The sequence below is a fragment of the Sphaerodactylus townsendi genome, linkage group LG03 (assembly GCF_021028975.2).
Source record: "Sphaerodactylus townsendi isolate TG3544 linkage group LG03, MPM_Stown_v2.3, whole genome shotgun sequence".
NCBI classification, from domain to species: Eukaryota; Metazoa; Chordata; class Lepidosauria; order Squamata; family Sphaerodactylidae; genus Sphaerodactylus; species Sphaerodactylus townsendi.
In genome coordinates this window covers 137,502,010-137,518,956 of record NC_059427.1, presented here as the reverse complement: position 1 = coordinate 137,518,956, position 16,947 = coordinate 137,502,010, and the positions used below count along the sequence as shown (strand labels likewise).

The 16,947-nt window shown below is 44.0% G+C and overlaps 1 protein-coding gene across 2 annotated transcripts in view; it reads right to left on the bottom strand.

Moving 5' to 3' along the window:
- The window catches only part of CA10 (carbonic anhydrase 10), a 437,829-nt gene extending 421,812 nt beyond the window's left edge, over nt 1–16,017 (bottom strand). The window contains exons 1-2 of one of the 2 annotated variants that reach the window (XM_048488424.1): nt 15,711–16,017; nt 14,561–15,028 (exon numbers count right to left, since the gene is read on the bottom strand). In XM_048488424.1, the coding sequence (XP_048344381.1) occupies nt 14,561–14,621 (61 nt within the window). In that variant the 5' untranslated portion in view covers nt 14,622–15,028; nt 15,711–16,017. Of the gene's footprint in view, nt 1–14,560; nt 15,179–15,710 lie in introns of those variants that run through there. The other variant, XM_048488425.1, reaches the window with a different exon arrangement.
- Between the last annotated feature and the right edge of the window lie 930 nt (nt 16,018–16,947).

Sequence of the window (16,947 nt, the reverse complement as noted above, 5' to 3'; positions counted from 1 at the left end):
TACCTGGGATCCAATCCACCAAGTTGATCCTGAATGTAATAACTGTTGTACTGACTCAGTGAATAATATTTAGAGAAGGCAGAAAAACTAATAAAAGCATTCAAAAACTATGAAAGAATAATTTCATAGAATATTAGAACAGATGCTTTAACCAGAATGAATCTTGGGAGATTTTTGTACACGAAACATTTGTGTGGATATTGCAATGTCAGTTCTTTTATTGTAACTCAGAACTGCACAAAAATAATCAAAACAGTGAATTACAGGAGGTAAAGTTGGGATATTGCAATAAGGTGAAGTTTTCAATTTAGGATTGTTAATGTTTCTATATAATTATAATTATATAAATTATATAATTTATGGTTAAAGGTGTCATTGTAAGTTGATCTTCTGTACAGATTTTTTATCATGAGTGCTGCGTTTAGAAACTTATATTTTTTAAAGCCTGCCAATCCACACCTCTATTTTCATAGTTTAATGTATGTTTTTAGGCAAGCTGAAAATCACAATATCAGACAGAATTTCAAACAGAATCAAAGCCAACTATTTTGTGTCCAAATCAAAATAAAATTCAAAATCCTTCAAAATACAAGTAGGGATAAGATACAAAATGGGATACAGACAACATAACACCAAATGACTACTATTCCCCTCTCCCAAACTACAAACCAGGATTCCAGGTCTTCCACTGATACCCATAATTTAAATATTATGTTCAAAAGCTGTAAAAATAAATAGAGTAGAGGAAGCCAATTTCTCAACATTCCATTCTCCTCTGCCATGCTCCTCCCAAGAAGCAGAAACCCAGACAGGATTGGGTTCCCATGGTTCCGCCACTGAATTCTATGGAAGAAAATCTGGAATGACAATCTAGTACACAGTAGAAGATGGCAGAGAACTGGCATCAGGAAAGCCTTGAAGCTTTCTGTTCCTAATTAGGGTGATCTTTACCTAGCAGTGTCATTAGTGACTTAGGATGTGATTCCCCAAGACGTAGAAGAGTATAGCTCCGATTAGAAACCAGAAGTCCCCAAAAGACATAGTGCACAACCATCAATAAAGGGAATTTAGCTTCTCATGAACTTGCTGATCTCTATAAACAGAAAGCTATACAGCAGATTTATTTCTCCCCTCAGATAAGCAGCTGAACTCTGGAATCAGCTCTCTTTCTCTAAGTTATGAATCTGTCAATCAGTGGCCCAATTCAGAGCCTCCCAAGAACACAGCATGAAATCTGACACCTGCTTTTGAAAAGATAACCAACAGTATGCCTAGGATTAAAAAAATGACACCTGGAACTTCAAACCACGTAACCCCATAGACTTTGCACACTAAGCCTGGCCTATCAGTTTTTGAATGACAAGTATGTGCTCTTCTATTACAGTGCATAATTTCTCAGTATGTTGGCAAACAAGGAATTAAGAGGTATTGTAGTCAGAGAGCAAGTGATTTTGCACAAAGCAAAAACCACAGAAGCAGGAATAAGATGACAGGAGATAGACAGGGTTAAATGCAAGCCATAAGCGCTAGAAGATTATGCAAAAGGGAACCAAAAATATTTGCAGGGACATCTGGCAGGGATTAGTTGTGCTTGTATTGATCATCCCATCCATATCTGTATTCATTTCATTTGCCCACATGGCAGATGGAAATGACGGGATATTCAGCATGAGGACCTGCAATTTGCACACCAGATAACCCCTACTGATTTAGGAATGTCCTGAATTACCTCTTCCAGGGAAACAACTCAGCTTGTAATCTGAACACTAAAGTATCCAGCAGCAGAAACACTATTGCAGTGGTGGCGAACCTATGGCACTCCAGATGTTCATGAACTACAATTCCCATCAGCCCCTGCCAGCATGGCCAAATTGTAGTCCATGAACATCTGGAATGCCATAGGTTCACCACCATGACACTATAGTATTCACCAGAGGACTTTCATGTAGGTTGATAAGAAAGTACTGGTTCCATTTTTCACTTTTGCAGAGCAACTTATTACCACCACCACCACCCCTGCACTGTAGCCCTACATTCCCCCTGAAATGCTGTTCCTGTGGTCCCTTCCAGGAAAAAAAAACATGCAGGAGGCATTCTAGGCTGCAGTAGACATGGTGAAGCAAGAAAGTCACATTACCTGAATAGTAATCCTTTCACCAGCGGAACCATTCCTCTGGATCCAAGCCACTGTCTCCAGCCAACCAGGCAGAAATGTTTGACAAATGCTAATCTGTTGTTCTTTTTAGACTTCAAATGGTAAATGTGTGGTAAATGTAATAGTAAACTTGTAAATTGCAAAGACCTATTTGCAAACTATAGGCAGTATTCTATCAGTTTTCTACAGGAGAAAAGAAAGGGGCCCCTTTTGATTACTGAAAAGGCTATGCCATCTATTGTCGGACTCATGGGGTCAAAATGACACAGGACAGTGGCTGCAGTGTGGAGGGGAATTGGAAGAGAATTGGACAAACTAGTAGAATCAAACTTATGTTATATGTGAGGAATGCTAGAGAGAAGCTGAGCCTTGACAAATATAATTTGAATGGGTAGGCCCGTGTGGATTCCTGGTTGCCCCGTCTTACTCAAACATACCACCTTATTTATTAAATTTGTATCTCACCTTTCTTCCTTCAAAGTCACACACAGTTGCCAGGACTCTCATCCAGCTATGGATATACCCAAGCCTACTGAGTTTCAGCAAGGTTGCTGCATCATGCATATTTAAACCAGGGGTCCTGGTGCCCACCACACATCTTTAGAAAGGGAGCAGGGACCAGATGGGGTTTTTTGAAGTTTTTTTGTTGATGGTATAATGCAGACAGAGGCTTTATGTAAAACGTCTTCACTGCTCAAATAGCAGAGTGAGGAAAACTTCATTCTGACTTTTAATTTTTTTTAATTTAGAACATTTTTTAGCAGCCACCAGAAAGTCCCTTCAACCTTCAGGAACTCAAGGCTGCTTAAAATGTAAGCAAAACAACACCTATAAAAATAGATATAAAAGACCACAAGATAAAGATAAAAGACCACAATTTAAAATCACAATTAGGGCTGTCAGTTTTTATAAAAATGAAATTTATCAAACGCAGTTCTAAATGAAACTGTCTTCAACTGCTTCATAAACATTAAAAGCGAAGGGGTCGGGAGCCCCATCCAGTGGGAGGTTGCTTGCCTCGAGACACACTGTTGAAACCCTAATTGTGCGGCTGCCACCAGAAAGTCTCTTTCACATATACCCATGAAACTCTTTGATCGATATGTCAGTCAGGACCCTCTCCCTATGATCTGAACGAAACACAGCAAAGTTGGGTTGCATGGCTAAAATGTCCCATGCATCTAACTGGAACTCTTATTAAAATCATCAGATCTTCCCAGTTTTAATGTATTATTAAAATTCAGGGAGAATTGGATAACATCTTCAATAATCATATATCAATTTATATATTGTTTCGGCAGGTGTGGAGGGGTCCTCCTTGATAGGCTATGCATGGAACCCTCCTCTCTACACAAGCCATTCCTTGCAGCCTGCTTGACAATCTCCCACCACTGTGGTCTGCATTAGGGGACACGTTCAGCTTGTGGAATTGCAAGCACTGCCTGTCTGGGACAGAAGGAGCACCTATTAGATGACATGTTTCCCTGGCCACTGCTTTCATTTTCTAAAACACTGCAGAAAGCACAATCTAACAAGGGAAGAATCTCTGGGCAGATTAAGGCTGATTCCACATGGGCCAAAAACAGCAGTGTGAAAACGGTGTAAAGGGGTTTATACTGTTTTCACACGGTTTTCACACCACTGTTTTTGGCCCATGCGGAATCAGCCTCTGTGTGGTTCTCTCCTACCATGGCATAACCTCAACAAGTGGGTTGGAGGGAAGGGTTTCCCAGTTCAACAGTGTGTCTCGAGGCAAGCAAGCTAAGCGCCCTTTGGATGGTTGTGCTCACACATTTCACATGCACAGTCAAACATTTCACATGCTCATAATCCTTGAAAAATCTTTGAAAAGTGGGGGGGGGAGCAGAGGGAATCTTTATGGGATTTGAGATTTGTTAGCATTCTAGCCCCAGTTTCTCTCAATAAAAGGAGGAGAGATGGGGCCCTTTCCAGAGCTATTTCAGCCTTTGAAAAAGGATTCAAGTGGCCAGGTACCTTGAATGACTCACTCAGAACTAGCTGCTTGCTACTGTTCAATAGCAGCCATTTCACAAAAGCCAGTGTGGTGGAGTGGTTAGAGTTTCAAATTAGGATTTGGGAGACCCAGGTTCCAATCTCCACTCCGCTGTGAAAACTCACTGGGTGGCCTTGGGCCAGTTACACCTTCCTAGCCTAACCTACCTCACAGGATTATTTTGAGGGAAAATGGAAGAAAAGAGAATGGTGTAAGCTGTTCCCCATTGTAGAGAAATGAAGGGTATAAATAAAGTAAATAAATAATAAATATAGTGGAAGATGGGAAGCAGATAAAAGGCAGGTTGACTGGTGAGTGAGAAGGAATGAAAGCAGGGCAAGGGAAGGATGAAGTAGTGTTGGGAAGGGAATAGAGGGGGGTAAATAAGGTGTTCTTACCCCCACCAAACCCACTGCATGACTGGGCCTGACCTAGTGGCCAGCATTACACAACTAGAGTAATTTTCCCAGACAGAGACTTTCAGAGGCAGGGAAGAAAGGAAAGAAAGCTGAAGAAGGGTGCGAATAAAGGTAGGCTGGTTGTTGGGTGTGAAGGAAAGAGGACAGGAAAAAGGAGAGGCTATCCATGTTTTCAAGAAAGGAAAGGAAGAAACAGGGAGGGGAAAACGAGATGTCCTCCACAAGATCTTACAGGTCCCGAACTTGTATATATTTATTTTGTGTTCGTACGAAAATATTTTTAAATATGTTAATTCTAAAACACATCCAATTGAAAACTTCTGCCTGAAATGTTCAAGATTTACTTTCAGTTATGCATAACTTCTCTCCTTGATATTTTGAGGTTGGCTCAACCTCCTTAACCAGCCATTTTGTCTTAACAAATCATACCTGAACCTATGAGCTGAGATCTTCAAGTGTGATGTGAAACCCCACTTGCTGGATCACAAATTCCTATAGAAACATCTTTCTTCCTTTTTTCTTTCTCTGTCTTTCTGCCTGCTAATTTTGGAAGGACATGCAGCTAGTGTGTGTCTCCCTTCCCATACATGCTGAGAAGAGCAGCGGGATAGTAAGGCAAGGCCCACTCAATAACTAAGAGTTCTTTTACCTTAGGCACATTCAAAAATTAGGCAAAAGCCCTGCTTCACTTTCTTGTCTCCAGCCAGTCAATCCTTTCAAGCTCTACTCATGTCTTGCAATAAACAGCATCCTCTCCCTGAGCAAGCTCATTTTTCTTCCCTTTCCTTTCCTGGCCAGCCACTACCCACCCCACCATTCAGGCATACCACACAGATCCTCCACCGAAAAGCTAGCTGATTTTTCATAGTGCACATCACAAGTGCACTGGTGAGAAGCCCTGGACAGCCATCATAGTGACTGGGAAGGGAGAAAACCAGAAAAGACAAGAAAAAGCTTTGTCAGGGAAAGGTTTTCTCTGGACCTCTATGTGCTGGCTTATTTCTCACTATGGTATAGTTTCTTGTATTTGAGAGTCAGTGTAGCATAGTGATTAAGAGTGGTGGACTCTAATATGGAGAACCAAGTTTGATTCCCCACTCCTCCACACCAGCAGCAGACTCTTATCAGATTAACTGGATTTGTCCCCCTGCTCCTACACATGAAGCCTACTGGGTGACCTTGGGTAATCACAGTTATCTCAAAACTCCCTGTCCCACCTATCTCGCAAGGTGCCTGTTATAGGGAGAGGAAGAGAAGGAGCTTGTAAGCTGCTTTGAGACTCTTTACAGAAGAGAAAGGTGAGGTATAAATCCAAACTCTTCTTCTTTTAGTCTTCTGCTCCTATCTCCAAGTCCTTCAGTCGACTTGCTTATGGTCCTGGCCCTGTCAATATAATCTTCTTCCTGTTGGTCCCATATTGATACCTGTAGGATAAAAGGTAGGTCCTGGTTCTAGAAATTATTCAGCTGTTTCAGTCAACAAAAGTACTGATTGACTGACTGATTTCGCTGAATAAAAAACCAGTGCCTTCAAGAAACTACAATATCTTTTACAGCCCTAAGAGCAGCGTTTCTAAAATAATTATGTCTTTATGTTCTTTTGTAATTTAATTAGCAGTAAGATACCAGGACAAAACTCAAAAATAGTTACAAGCAACAGATTTTAATCTGATGGTCTGGTAAAACACCCACTGAGATAGCCTTTTGCCTTAGGTTTAGTTCTCTGATAAAAATAATATTGTTTTTTATTGCACAATTAAGCTTTCCTTCTCTGACATATCCCCACCAGCTCTTTCTGTAATTAACGGGTTTGCTCCACAGAAGCTCTCCAGACACTGATCTACCTGGGCAGCCAGGAACCAGGCTGACTTGTTTTGTTCCAAATTATAATTAATTCTCAAGCATACTACAGGAAGTAGGATTTCATCAGATCACAATCCTATCTAACTGAACCCAACTAGGGAATCAATTGTAAGATACTGAGAATCCTAAACTACAGTAACTCTATCTTGTCAGAAGTAGACTGTAGTTCTCCTACCCCAATCCGAAACATCCTTATTGAAAATAACATCAGATGTGGAACTTACTTATGAGAAATATGTAAAGAATAGAAACATCAAACTCTTCTGGAAAAATGTTGTACCAATCACCCTACCACGTGGCTGAGAAACAATTTTTGCTTCAGCGGGGGAGGGGGGGGTTCCCCAACTTCTTTTTGTTTACATTTGGTGTTAACCTCCCCTGAAGTATCTCAATCCAAGCTGATCTGTCATCCCCCTGCCCCCCGCACCTAACATACATACTTCTTTTTCATAGCCATGCATTTAGGGAGGTTGCCTGCTGGTTTTTGCATGTTTGTTTGAGTTGTTTGGGGGCCATTGATATACTGATAGTTCACTAGACAGATAGATCTTCGAATTACCCTGCAGGCACTCTCAAACCAACCTGGGAAGAGAAATAACAGCATAATGTCTTGCTGGAGGCTCAGGAGGGAGGGACTAAAGAAGGAGGCAGCAGCTGGGGAGGGGAGAGTTGAGGAAGGGAAAGCAAGCAAGGGTGAACTCAGCCTTCTCAATTCCATGGGTTCACCCACTCCAGAGATAGAATTATCCTGTAAAGAAGAAGCAACCAGCAGGTGAACCTGATCATTCTGAAATGGAGCCAGTAAAGTGGGAGGTAGTGTGATATGGGCAGGGGAGGGTGGAGAGGAGTGAGAAAACCCAAGAGCACACTAGCACACACAGATCTCCTTCACCTTCCCTGCAAAGGGAGAAAAAAGTTGCAGTTAAACAGGTTTTGGAAACTGTAGGGATTCTCTGATCTGAGAACATAGTGAGTGCCACAGTGGGGGAAACGTGTGTAACTGAGAATCAAACCTGGAGGGAATGCACGCTCAAAGTGAAGGAGATCATTCATGCATAAATGGCTATGTTATCAATAGTTTTATTAAATACCAACCACACAATGAAAAAATGAAGGCAATAATAATGGTCTGTCAGCCTTCTATCTATCCACTAGTTTACACAGGATCTATTCTGCAATAAACATTTTTCTAGAAAATGTTTATTTTCTTTCAACACTTGAGATGTAAAAAAAAACAGGTAAAGTGAGAGCTTTTTCAAAGCTTGAAAAAGAGCAAAGCCTACATATGTGTGGTGTGTACTATTTTCAGTCTTCTGTTCCTGGTAGCCACCGCAAATCCAAAATTGGTATGGAATGTCTACTTTCAGCACTCCACTGCATCTTAGCCTTGCTTCCTCTGTGCCTGAATTACTGACATCATGAGGTACACCATGTACCAAGTTTCAAGGGACATAACTTATTTTCAGATATTTGAAGTTTGCCAAGTTATGCAAATACCAAAACCTGAGCTGTGTGCTTGCATAAGCCCCTTCAGATTCTTTTAAAAAACCGAGTAAACTAAGTCAATGCTGCCCAAGTATATACAGACCATCCCATACTGTAGTGGCACATAAAACTTATAGCAGGTTCATATCTTATGGGAGATTCATGCTTCTGCTTATGGGTGCTTCATGCTTCATGCTATTATAGCCAAAGGAAAACTCAGGCCTGGGTAGATGTACTTGCTTCAGATCTGCATATGAATGGATTGGTTGAAATCAGACAAAGGTATTTATATAGTCACTGCCCTTCCCTGTTGTGGAGACCATCTGGAAATCACTGCAGCCACTGGCACCATATAAAGACGCCTGCTGGAGATTATGCCAGCTGGTCACTGCCACTTCCAAATGTTTGATCGTTCTGCGGAAAGTGCAGAGTTTCTCCAACTACTCACCACCCACCCCAGCACTAGGGGGTACTCCATAATCATTTGGCAGGGGGAGGCTTGTGAATGTATTAAGAAGTTGACATTTTGGTTTAAAAAAGATAAATGGAACAGGACATCTGGGTCTGTGGAATTACAGATACAAGAATGTCAAACAGCTGCAGGGGGGTTATTGTATGTTGCCCTGAATGCCTCTAATTCATTTGTGAAGTAAAAATAACAAAATGTTTTAATTCAAAATCAGTATCCTGATTTCCCCCCAGCATGGCTCAACGTATTTCATGCAACAATGCCCAGGGTTAACCATAACAGCTCTTTTAAAAATTAAAATATTCCCAATGACTTTAACACCCCTTTTAATCTACCCTGCAAAAGATACCCCTACCCATCATCAGACACTCTAGTTCTCTAGCCACTTATCTGAACCCTTCACTGAAAAGCCATCCCAAGCAGCAAGACTGTAACCTCTTCCAAAAAGTTAGCAATGGAAAGGTGTGGTTTAGTGTCAGAGTGGTGAATTAGGAATAAAGAGCTCCAGGCTTGAATGTTTGCTCTGCTTTGGATGTTTGCTGGGTGACCTTGGACCAATCATTCTCTCTTAGCTAAGCCCTAAGCCAGTGATGGCACGGGTGCCAGAGGTGGCACTTGGAGCCCTCTCTGTGGGCACACGCACACAGAGTTCATCATGTGGGGGGCGGAAAATCACCCCCCACACACATCTAGACTGACCTGGGCCACTGAGTACAACGTGCGCGCACCACGGTGAGCAGGGAGGACTCGACTGGCGGGCCTGGTGCCTGTGCTCTGGGTGGCTGCTTCCTGGGGGGAGGGGGTGCAGAGGAGGCAGAGGTGCTAGAGAGGCACAGAGCATGGGACTTGCTGGAGGCTAGAGCAGACTGGCCCCTGCTTGAGCGGGTGGGGCAGAGGAAGAGGGAGCCAATTGGTTTTTCCTAAACTAAAACCTCAGCATTCAGGTTAAATTGCCAGGTTGGCACTTTGCGATAAATAAGTGGGGTTTGGGTTGCAATTTGGGCACTCGGTCTCAAAAAGGTTCGCCATCACTGCCCTAAGCTATCTCACAGGGCAGATGTTGTATAAAATGGAGGCAAGGAATCAAAGCTGTCCTCCATTTTGGGTCCAACTGGGGAGAAAAGCAGGGTATAAATATCTAAATCAAATCTAAATAAGTAAATAAATCAGAAGCCCTCCCTGCCTCTTCAGTGGGATCATCCCATAGCAATAGCACAGAAAGAAAGGAGGCAGGAATTCAGGGGGGGGGGTGTCATATCCTCTCAGGGAGGGGAAGAAGACTGGTGAATATCTGAAAAGGCTAGTTAGGGACAGAAAACAGTCTCCCATCCCTAATACCAGACATGAGCAACTTGGTTGCATTACATATACTCAGTGTACATATACTCAATGTACTCCACACAAGGCCAAAAGAATTTATTCCAAGGCAGAGACCTAGTAAACCATCAAGTTCTCTCCACAAAGCTTACAGAGCATTACTTGGGCACCAGAGAAAGGGGTTTCTAGATCTGCAAAGTCACAAGACGTCTGAAGATACTTGACCATAACAATCTGGATGTGTTTCATTCTTGGCATGCCTAAAATATATCAAGTATACAAATAGTGAGTGCAGCAGTCAATAATATGGGATAAACTTACCTGTGGGATGTTGAAGATTTTCTTTCCATATCGAACTCCATAAAAAATTGAAAATTTCTTTGTTGGATGTTACTTGAAAATATTACTTACATAGACTCATTAAATATGTTACTGTGATTAATGATATCAGTTCATGAATATATAAATGTGACCTGAGAGATTTGTTATAGCCAGAGTGCATCAGCTTGTGTAGTTTATCCCATATGCCTAAAATATATACATTTTTTAATTTACAAGGTAAAACTATCCAGAGGCAATTACCTATGCTTGCAACTCTACAAAACCATGGAGTTCAAGAATATCTTCAACGATACTCAAAGTCCCACACATCTCCTTCAGATTGAATCATACAACTGTCTGTGGGTTGCATCCACATCGTTACTACTTGTAACAGAATATTGTGTACCAAGCTGAATCAACAGGAATCACAACCAAGAACAAGATTCCAAGACAAGCACACCTCAACAAAATGACTCCTCCTTTCCACTACAGGCAGACTGCTTACTGCCAATGTTTAAGAGGCTCTAATGTTTTCTATTGCACCTGGCTGCCTCGTTTTTAACATTATGAAAACATTACTCAAGGCTTGTGCAAAATAAATGACTGTGCAAAGAAATGTGTCAGCCATTATGTGATCAGGAGCATCCCACCTACAGCTGCGAATGTTGCTGCTAATTAATCTGTCGTGGCATTACACGGAACAAGGATCTGGGCCAGAACACAGCATAATCCACACGCCTTTTACACAGTGTCACGATTATCTGAAGGTTTCAGAGACCCGCAGCCAGATGGGATGTCATTTTAACATTTTTTAGGGCAGCATTTCTCGAGGCTCCACAACATTCGGTTAATGCCACATTGCAATATCTGACAGAAACTGTCTCCCTGAGATATCCAGGATAGGGAAAAACCACTCACATTCCTTCATCACAAGGGTTTCACTCGTTAACATGTTTGCTGCTGTTCTCTGAACCTGTTACGATAAATCCCTCACTTCTGTTAAAAAATTACAGGTACAAGCCGCAAAAAAGTATTGTTCTGTATTATAAGGAAGCCTCCAAATATTGTCATTTTATTCTGAGTCGGGAGGAGACACTCTCACAGTGTATTTGGCTTCTCCAACCCAAAACTGTCTACTCCAATAAGACTGAGCCAGCATTTCAGCCAAAAGCCCTCGACTCTGAATGAATTGCCTACATGGATGAATGAATGAACGAATGAATGAATGAATAAATGAATGAATGAATGAGTGTGTTAAGTGGCTGCAGATTGGCAACATGACCATGCAATTACTCAGTCCCCCTGTGCATATGGAGCATCCTTAACATTCCTTCAGAACTTAAGTGACCTACCCCTTCAGGCACCATCAATTTTCTACAGGGTCTGTCTTCTATGCAAAATGGACAATGAAAGCAGGGGGAAACCCTGGCAAATACTCAAGGTCCCTAATTTCAGCTACTCCACAAAAATGAGTTTGCACCAAGGCAAGAAGCTTTTGTCAATGAAAGCTTTCCTTATACAATTACTATAATAGTATACAAAAGGACACACCAGAAATTCCTTTTGCTTTCTTTTAAAATGTGTTTTATGCCATGAATAAAGCAACCATTTGTATTACGGATCCCAAGGAATGTTATCAAAGGACTCGAACCACCACATCAGACAGAAAGTCATGATGTCATTTCAACCAGATCATCTTACCCATTCACAGGGCTATGCACTTATTGAGATCAAGGGCAGAAAAACCCAGGATTGCTTCAGATCTCTCTAACACACATGCAAGCAGCCAGCATAGTCATTCATCTGCAGCTTGCTAATTCACCAAAGGAAGAAAAATACTGGTTTTGTTTCCAATTTATTTCTGTGTTTCCAGAGATAAATTTATTTCTCCTTCGTTTTTACAGGGCTGTTGTCGTTTTTACCTGTTGTTGAAGATTTTTTTTAAAAAAAATCTTTATTTTCTTCCTTCCAAACATTACCCAGGTTGAACATGTGCTTGATGCAAAACAAATGAAGGTTCAGGAATGAAAGATTTCATTGAGTGTCAGTCCTGAACAATTCACAGCAGGCTGGCTTTATGTTTTCTAGCTCTTCATTCATTATCTAATCATAACAGTAAAAGCTCCTAGAAAATGCTATTCTGTCCTATATATCCTGTAGGACTAGAATACTCTAAAGAACTAGTCCAATGCCTTCTGTTAGTAAAAAATATTGAAGATTCCTGGGGGGAGGGGAGATTTTTGAAAAGTAAAGGGCTGGAAGTTAAACATAAAGTACTTGGATATTTTTAAATCTTAACACAATTAACAGACTAGCAATCCTCATATTCTTTTTTTTAATAAAAAAGACAGTTATCAGGGAATGTTTTCATATGCTGATAAACACGATGATAGACAGAATCCCTCTACCTAACACCCCATCCGTTGCTTCTCAAAACACTACTGTGCTATTTAAGCTACCAGAAGGGACTCTAGTTCCCTTGTTTTGTCCTCGATATGTCCTCCACTGCCACTGAACTGTATGAGGGCCAAAGGACAACTACTTTCTTTCAAAAGAGCAATGGGGTTAGTCAGTTGTCCCCTGAGGTTGAAAGTTTCAAGATACAATTACATAGGCTCTGATGTAACCTGCTGAAGCCTTGCAGACAGACCCTACGGGCAGAGATCAGTGCCAGTCACACAGGGCGCAGGAGACAGCGGTTTTGCCAGACGCGCAAGACACTGAACCAGTCTGAAACCTTTTGCACTGTCACGTGCCAGCACATGAGAATTCTGGTGTGCTCAATACAATCTTAGATTGGGTGCCCAACATTTAGGGAAGGGCAATTCCTACCTAATGCCAGGTAATAAAACGTGCATGGGAGAGAGTGCCGGATGGCTAAAGAGTATTTTTGTCTGGTCTTTCTCTACAGCAGTTCTTGCCCACATATCCAAAGGAGGCAATTGCTGGGTGCCTCTTTCACAGTATCAAAACCAATACCATTTTATAGCAAAAACTGTAGAGGGAAGGGGTGGAAAAATCCCTTCCTTCTACTAATGCAGGTAAACAGGGAGCTGTTTCCCTCTTGTGTTGCTGCTGAGGAAGCAGAGAAGGGAAAAAACTGAGGGTTTTGCAAGATAAGGAGGGAACCCTTCACCCCTCTAAGTGAGGTCAGACGTGAGAGAAAACAGATATGGCACTGTTCCCCAAGAAGACAGATTGCCCAAGAGCATGGTACTGGTGAACCTCTCCAAGGCCCTTTCTGATGGTCAAATGATCGTAAGATAAAAGAAAAGGTGTACAAACAAGCTAAGGGCGGAATCCCCCTCACTCGGTTGAATGCCAAGGCTCTTATATAAGGATTCCAAATTGATACATCTGTCAGCACTACAGGGTCAGGCACTGAGGCGGCAGATTGGGGCAAAGGATAGCCTCACATGATACCTCTCCAGGGATTAAAGGTGCCAGGCACAGAAGGACACACATAGCTAACAAACTAAAGCAAGCAACACATAGATGATTTGAGAAATTTGCTCATCTTTGGACCCAGAAGCAGCTGCCCCCAAAGTGAGAAGAGATCAAATTCCAGACCGCGTCCAGACGGACACAGGTCTAAGTTCTGCTGGCACTTCCTCAGCAGGCCTCTCCCCAGACGTTCCCCGCTTGACCAAAGGGACATCTGTCTCCACGGATACCCCCTTCCAGTTTCAAAAAAGAAGGCATGAGAATCCATCTGTAGGAAAAGCAGAGTGGCAGGATCCCCTCTGAGGGAGGGCTCAGATCCAAGTGCCCCAAACTCCAAAGCTCCCCTCCCCTCCCCTCCCTGCTCTTCCCTGGCTGCAACATAATTATTCCAGTATGAATGACGTGACACATTAACAGAGCAGCGCAGGCTTTTGAAGGAGAAGAGTGTGTTTTCCTGGAGAATAAATTGCTATAATCCTCAATGGCAGATGCCAGGCCATGCCTAGACATTAATTGGACAAGGTCCTTTTGACAACTGGAATTACCTGCTGTGTGCAAAACAAGGAAGGAGAAACCACAGATGCCAGAAATCCAGAAACTGACATGCAAGCTTGACGCCCCTGGAGTAAACTGCTAGGGGGAAGAAAATAAACAAATGCCCCATATCTACAAATCTGAAGCCACCGCTTTTGAGAGCACCAAAGCACCCTCCAAAACACAACACCCCACCTCTCAAAACCAGAAGTTTAACAAGTTTAAAAGCTGCACATTTATGCCAGATGAATGAAACAGAGCAGCTCATTTAATGCAATCCAGGTTCAGGACCAAGAACAGCAACAGTAATAACCACATTTCCTTCTTCCAACCAACGGACTGTATAAACTAATCATGGGGCCAAACATCTCCGGGGCTGCTAAATAAATGCCCCCACTTTAGAACTAATGCGATGCAATCCTGGTGGTTTCCTTAAATATATACTGTTAGCACTGATGGGACAATAAGGTATGGGGGGGTGGGAGGAGCGACTGTGCAGAGAATATTTTCCCTCTCCTTGGCGATGTTTTCGCGGCGTACCTGAAATGCAGACGATGAAATTGGCTTGCAGAAGAAAAAGCACCTCCCAAACAATTTCCATCCTCCGCTTCTCATGCCAAGTGCATCCCTCGGCGAAAAAAGATACCAAAGATCAATATTGCAATCCCCGAAAACCTCCTGTCGGACTTGCAGCCTGTATTCCCCAGATGTGCTGACACATGTCCGAGCTCTCTCGCCGCACGCACACCAGATCCCTTCCGTGCCTTCGCCCTCCAGCCAAGACCAAGGGGCCGACCGCCGGCACCGGCTTCTTCCTCCAGGAGAGCGAGACCAATCCACCAGATCGCCCAACCAGACATAGACGACCAAGCCCCAACCGATCCCCCGCTCCGGAAACTCTCGATTCCAAGGGACCCGGACGGCAAGTTGTCCCCAAACTCCGCACGCCTCACCGGGCTATCGCCGCGCCGATCACCATCCCGGTGTCTCCTCTTCCTCTCCCGCTGGCTACGAAAGGAGAGCAAAGAGATTCAGATGACACATTGCAAAGGATTTGCAGGGGCTTTCGCGTGCGATCGCACCGACAGCTAAAGCCGAGGACGCAAATACCCAGCCCGGGTCTCCTTGCCAAAAAAACAGCTCAGCGCCCGTAATTCCCCGCCGAGCAGAAGGAGGTTTTCCGCAATGCAACTGCAGGGGTCGTTCTTCCCTCGTCTAAGCAATCCCCCCCCCCCCTTTCCTAGCTGTTCGGAAGAAAGCCGAGTGCAAATAAATAAATAACTCGCTAACTCTCTCCTTCTCTCCCGCCGCCCCCCCCCCCGCGGGAAAAAAAACTCCACATGCATTCTCGGGTTTTGCTTGGCACTTTATAAAACCACTTTGTTCGGGTTGGTGCAATCTGCAGACCAATGTAGGGCAATAATAACTCGGTTTCAATTTGAGATGCGTCTTTCTTTAAACATTGCTCCGTAGGCAAACTGCATCGAATTGCCCAGCGCCCGGCTGCAGGAGCTGACCTCCCCAGCTACCTGGGATGCAAAGCTGCAACGCCTTCAACTTCCCCTCCAAGCGTCCTTTTTTTTTTTTTTTTTTTGCATGCAATAGTTAGGAAAGTCGTTGCACCGCGTTCCACCGAGCGCCCAGGCGAATCCCTCAAACTGGATCCGGATTGGACCCGGGGTATACTTACCCTGTCCTCAAACCTCCTGGTTCTCCTTCAGCGCATATGGGACGATTGCTCCACTTTCCGGTGTGCCCGCAGACGCGCTTCCCCCGGAGAAAAAGGAACTGGGAGTCAAGCCTCAGACGGCCTCAGCGCTGTACAAAAGCTCTGCGTTATGCTCCTTTGGTCACGGAGGTTATTTTCTCTCCTCCGCCCCCCGCCGCCCCACTTCGGGGAAGCATTTGCTTGGGGGCTGCGAGACCACCCGAGCCAGTCTGCCACGCTCGCCGTTCCGTGCACAGCCCGGCAGGGACGGAGGCGCGAGCCAGCGCGCGCAGGGGCGCGAGCCGTGGCGCGAGCCAGAGGTCCGCCGCGGGGAGGTGGCGCGTGCTGCCAAAAGCCGAGCCGCAGCTGCCGGGATTCCCGGGTGGGCCCGCCGCCGGAGCTGGAAGCCTGCTTTGCCAGCAGCGCAAGATCACGGGAGAGACGGGCAAAGCAGCTCCAAGGCTGCGGGCGGAAACCCAGAGCTGCGCACCGACGAGGCACTGCGCAAACCGGCCTCCCTTTTTAGGACTAGCATTCAGTAAATGCCCTTATTTAAAAGTTGCACTGGGTTTGAGCTTTAAAAGGAAAGTGATCTTTCTGATCTGGCTGATCTAGCTGAATTAAAAAATGGGGGGAAAGGGGGGGGGGTCTTCTATAGTTCTTAAGAGTGCATAATGCCGGGGGCGGGGGTGCAGAAATCAAATTTGGCCAAATTTCTCTGCGATCCGGTAAGGGGGAACTATAAGATCCGCGGTTTCAACAAGCGAGGGCAGGAGACGATCTTTCCTGCAGTGAGATCGAGAGAGGGAAAACAGATCGCCCAGCTGCGCACAGCTGTTTAGAAGCGCTGGTCCAGAATGTGGATGAATAACAGGCATGATATACTAAAACGAATGACAAGAATGCCCATTGGGAACAACAGGAGGTGCTTGAAGGCCCCTTTGGTATAATAGGAGGCAGGAATGCCTATTGACTTGCACCCAATCTATTAAGATTCATTACAGTCCACAGAAGTTACAAATAAAATGTGGAGCGGATTTTGAGAAACCTGCCCTGGGTGTGGGTCAAAGGAAAGTCCCTGGCACTAGTTTAAATCTGCGGTTGGCATGTCAGCCATTCTCAGAGTGGAATGGCAGTCCCTGGTTCAGATAAACTGCTCTGTGACTTGATAAGAACCTCTGGAGCTGAATGATGGCCCCTAGGAATGGAATCAATGTCC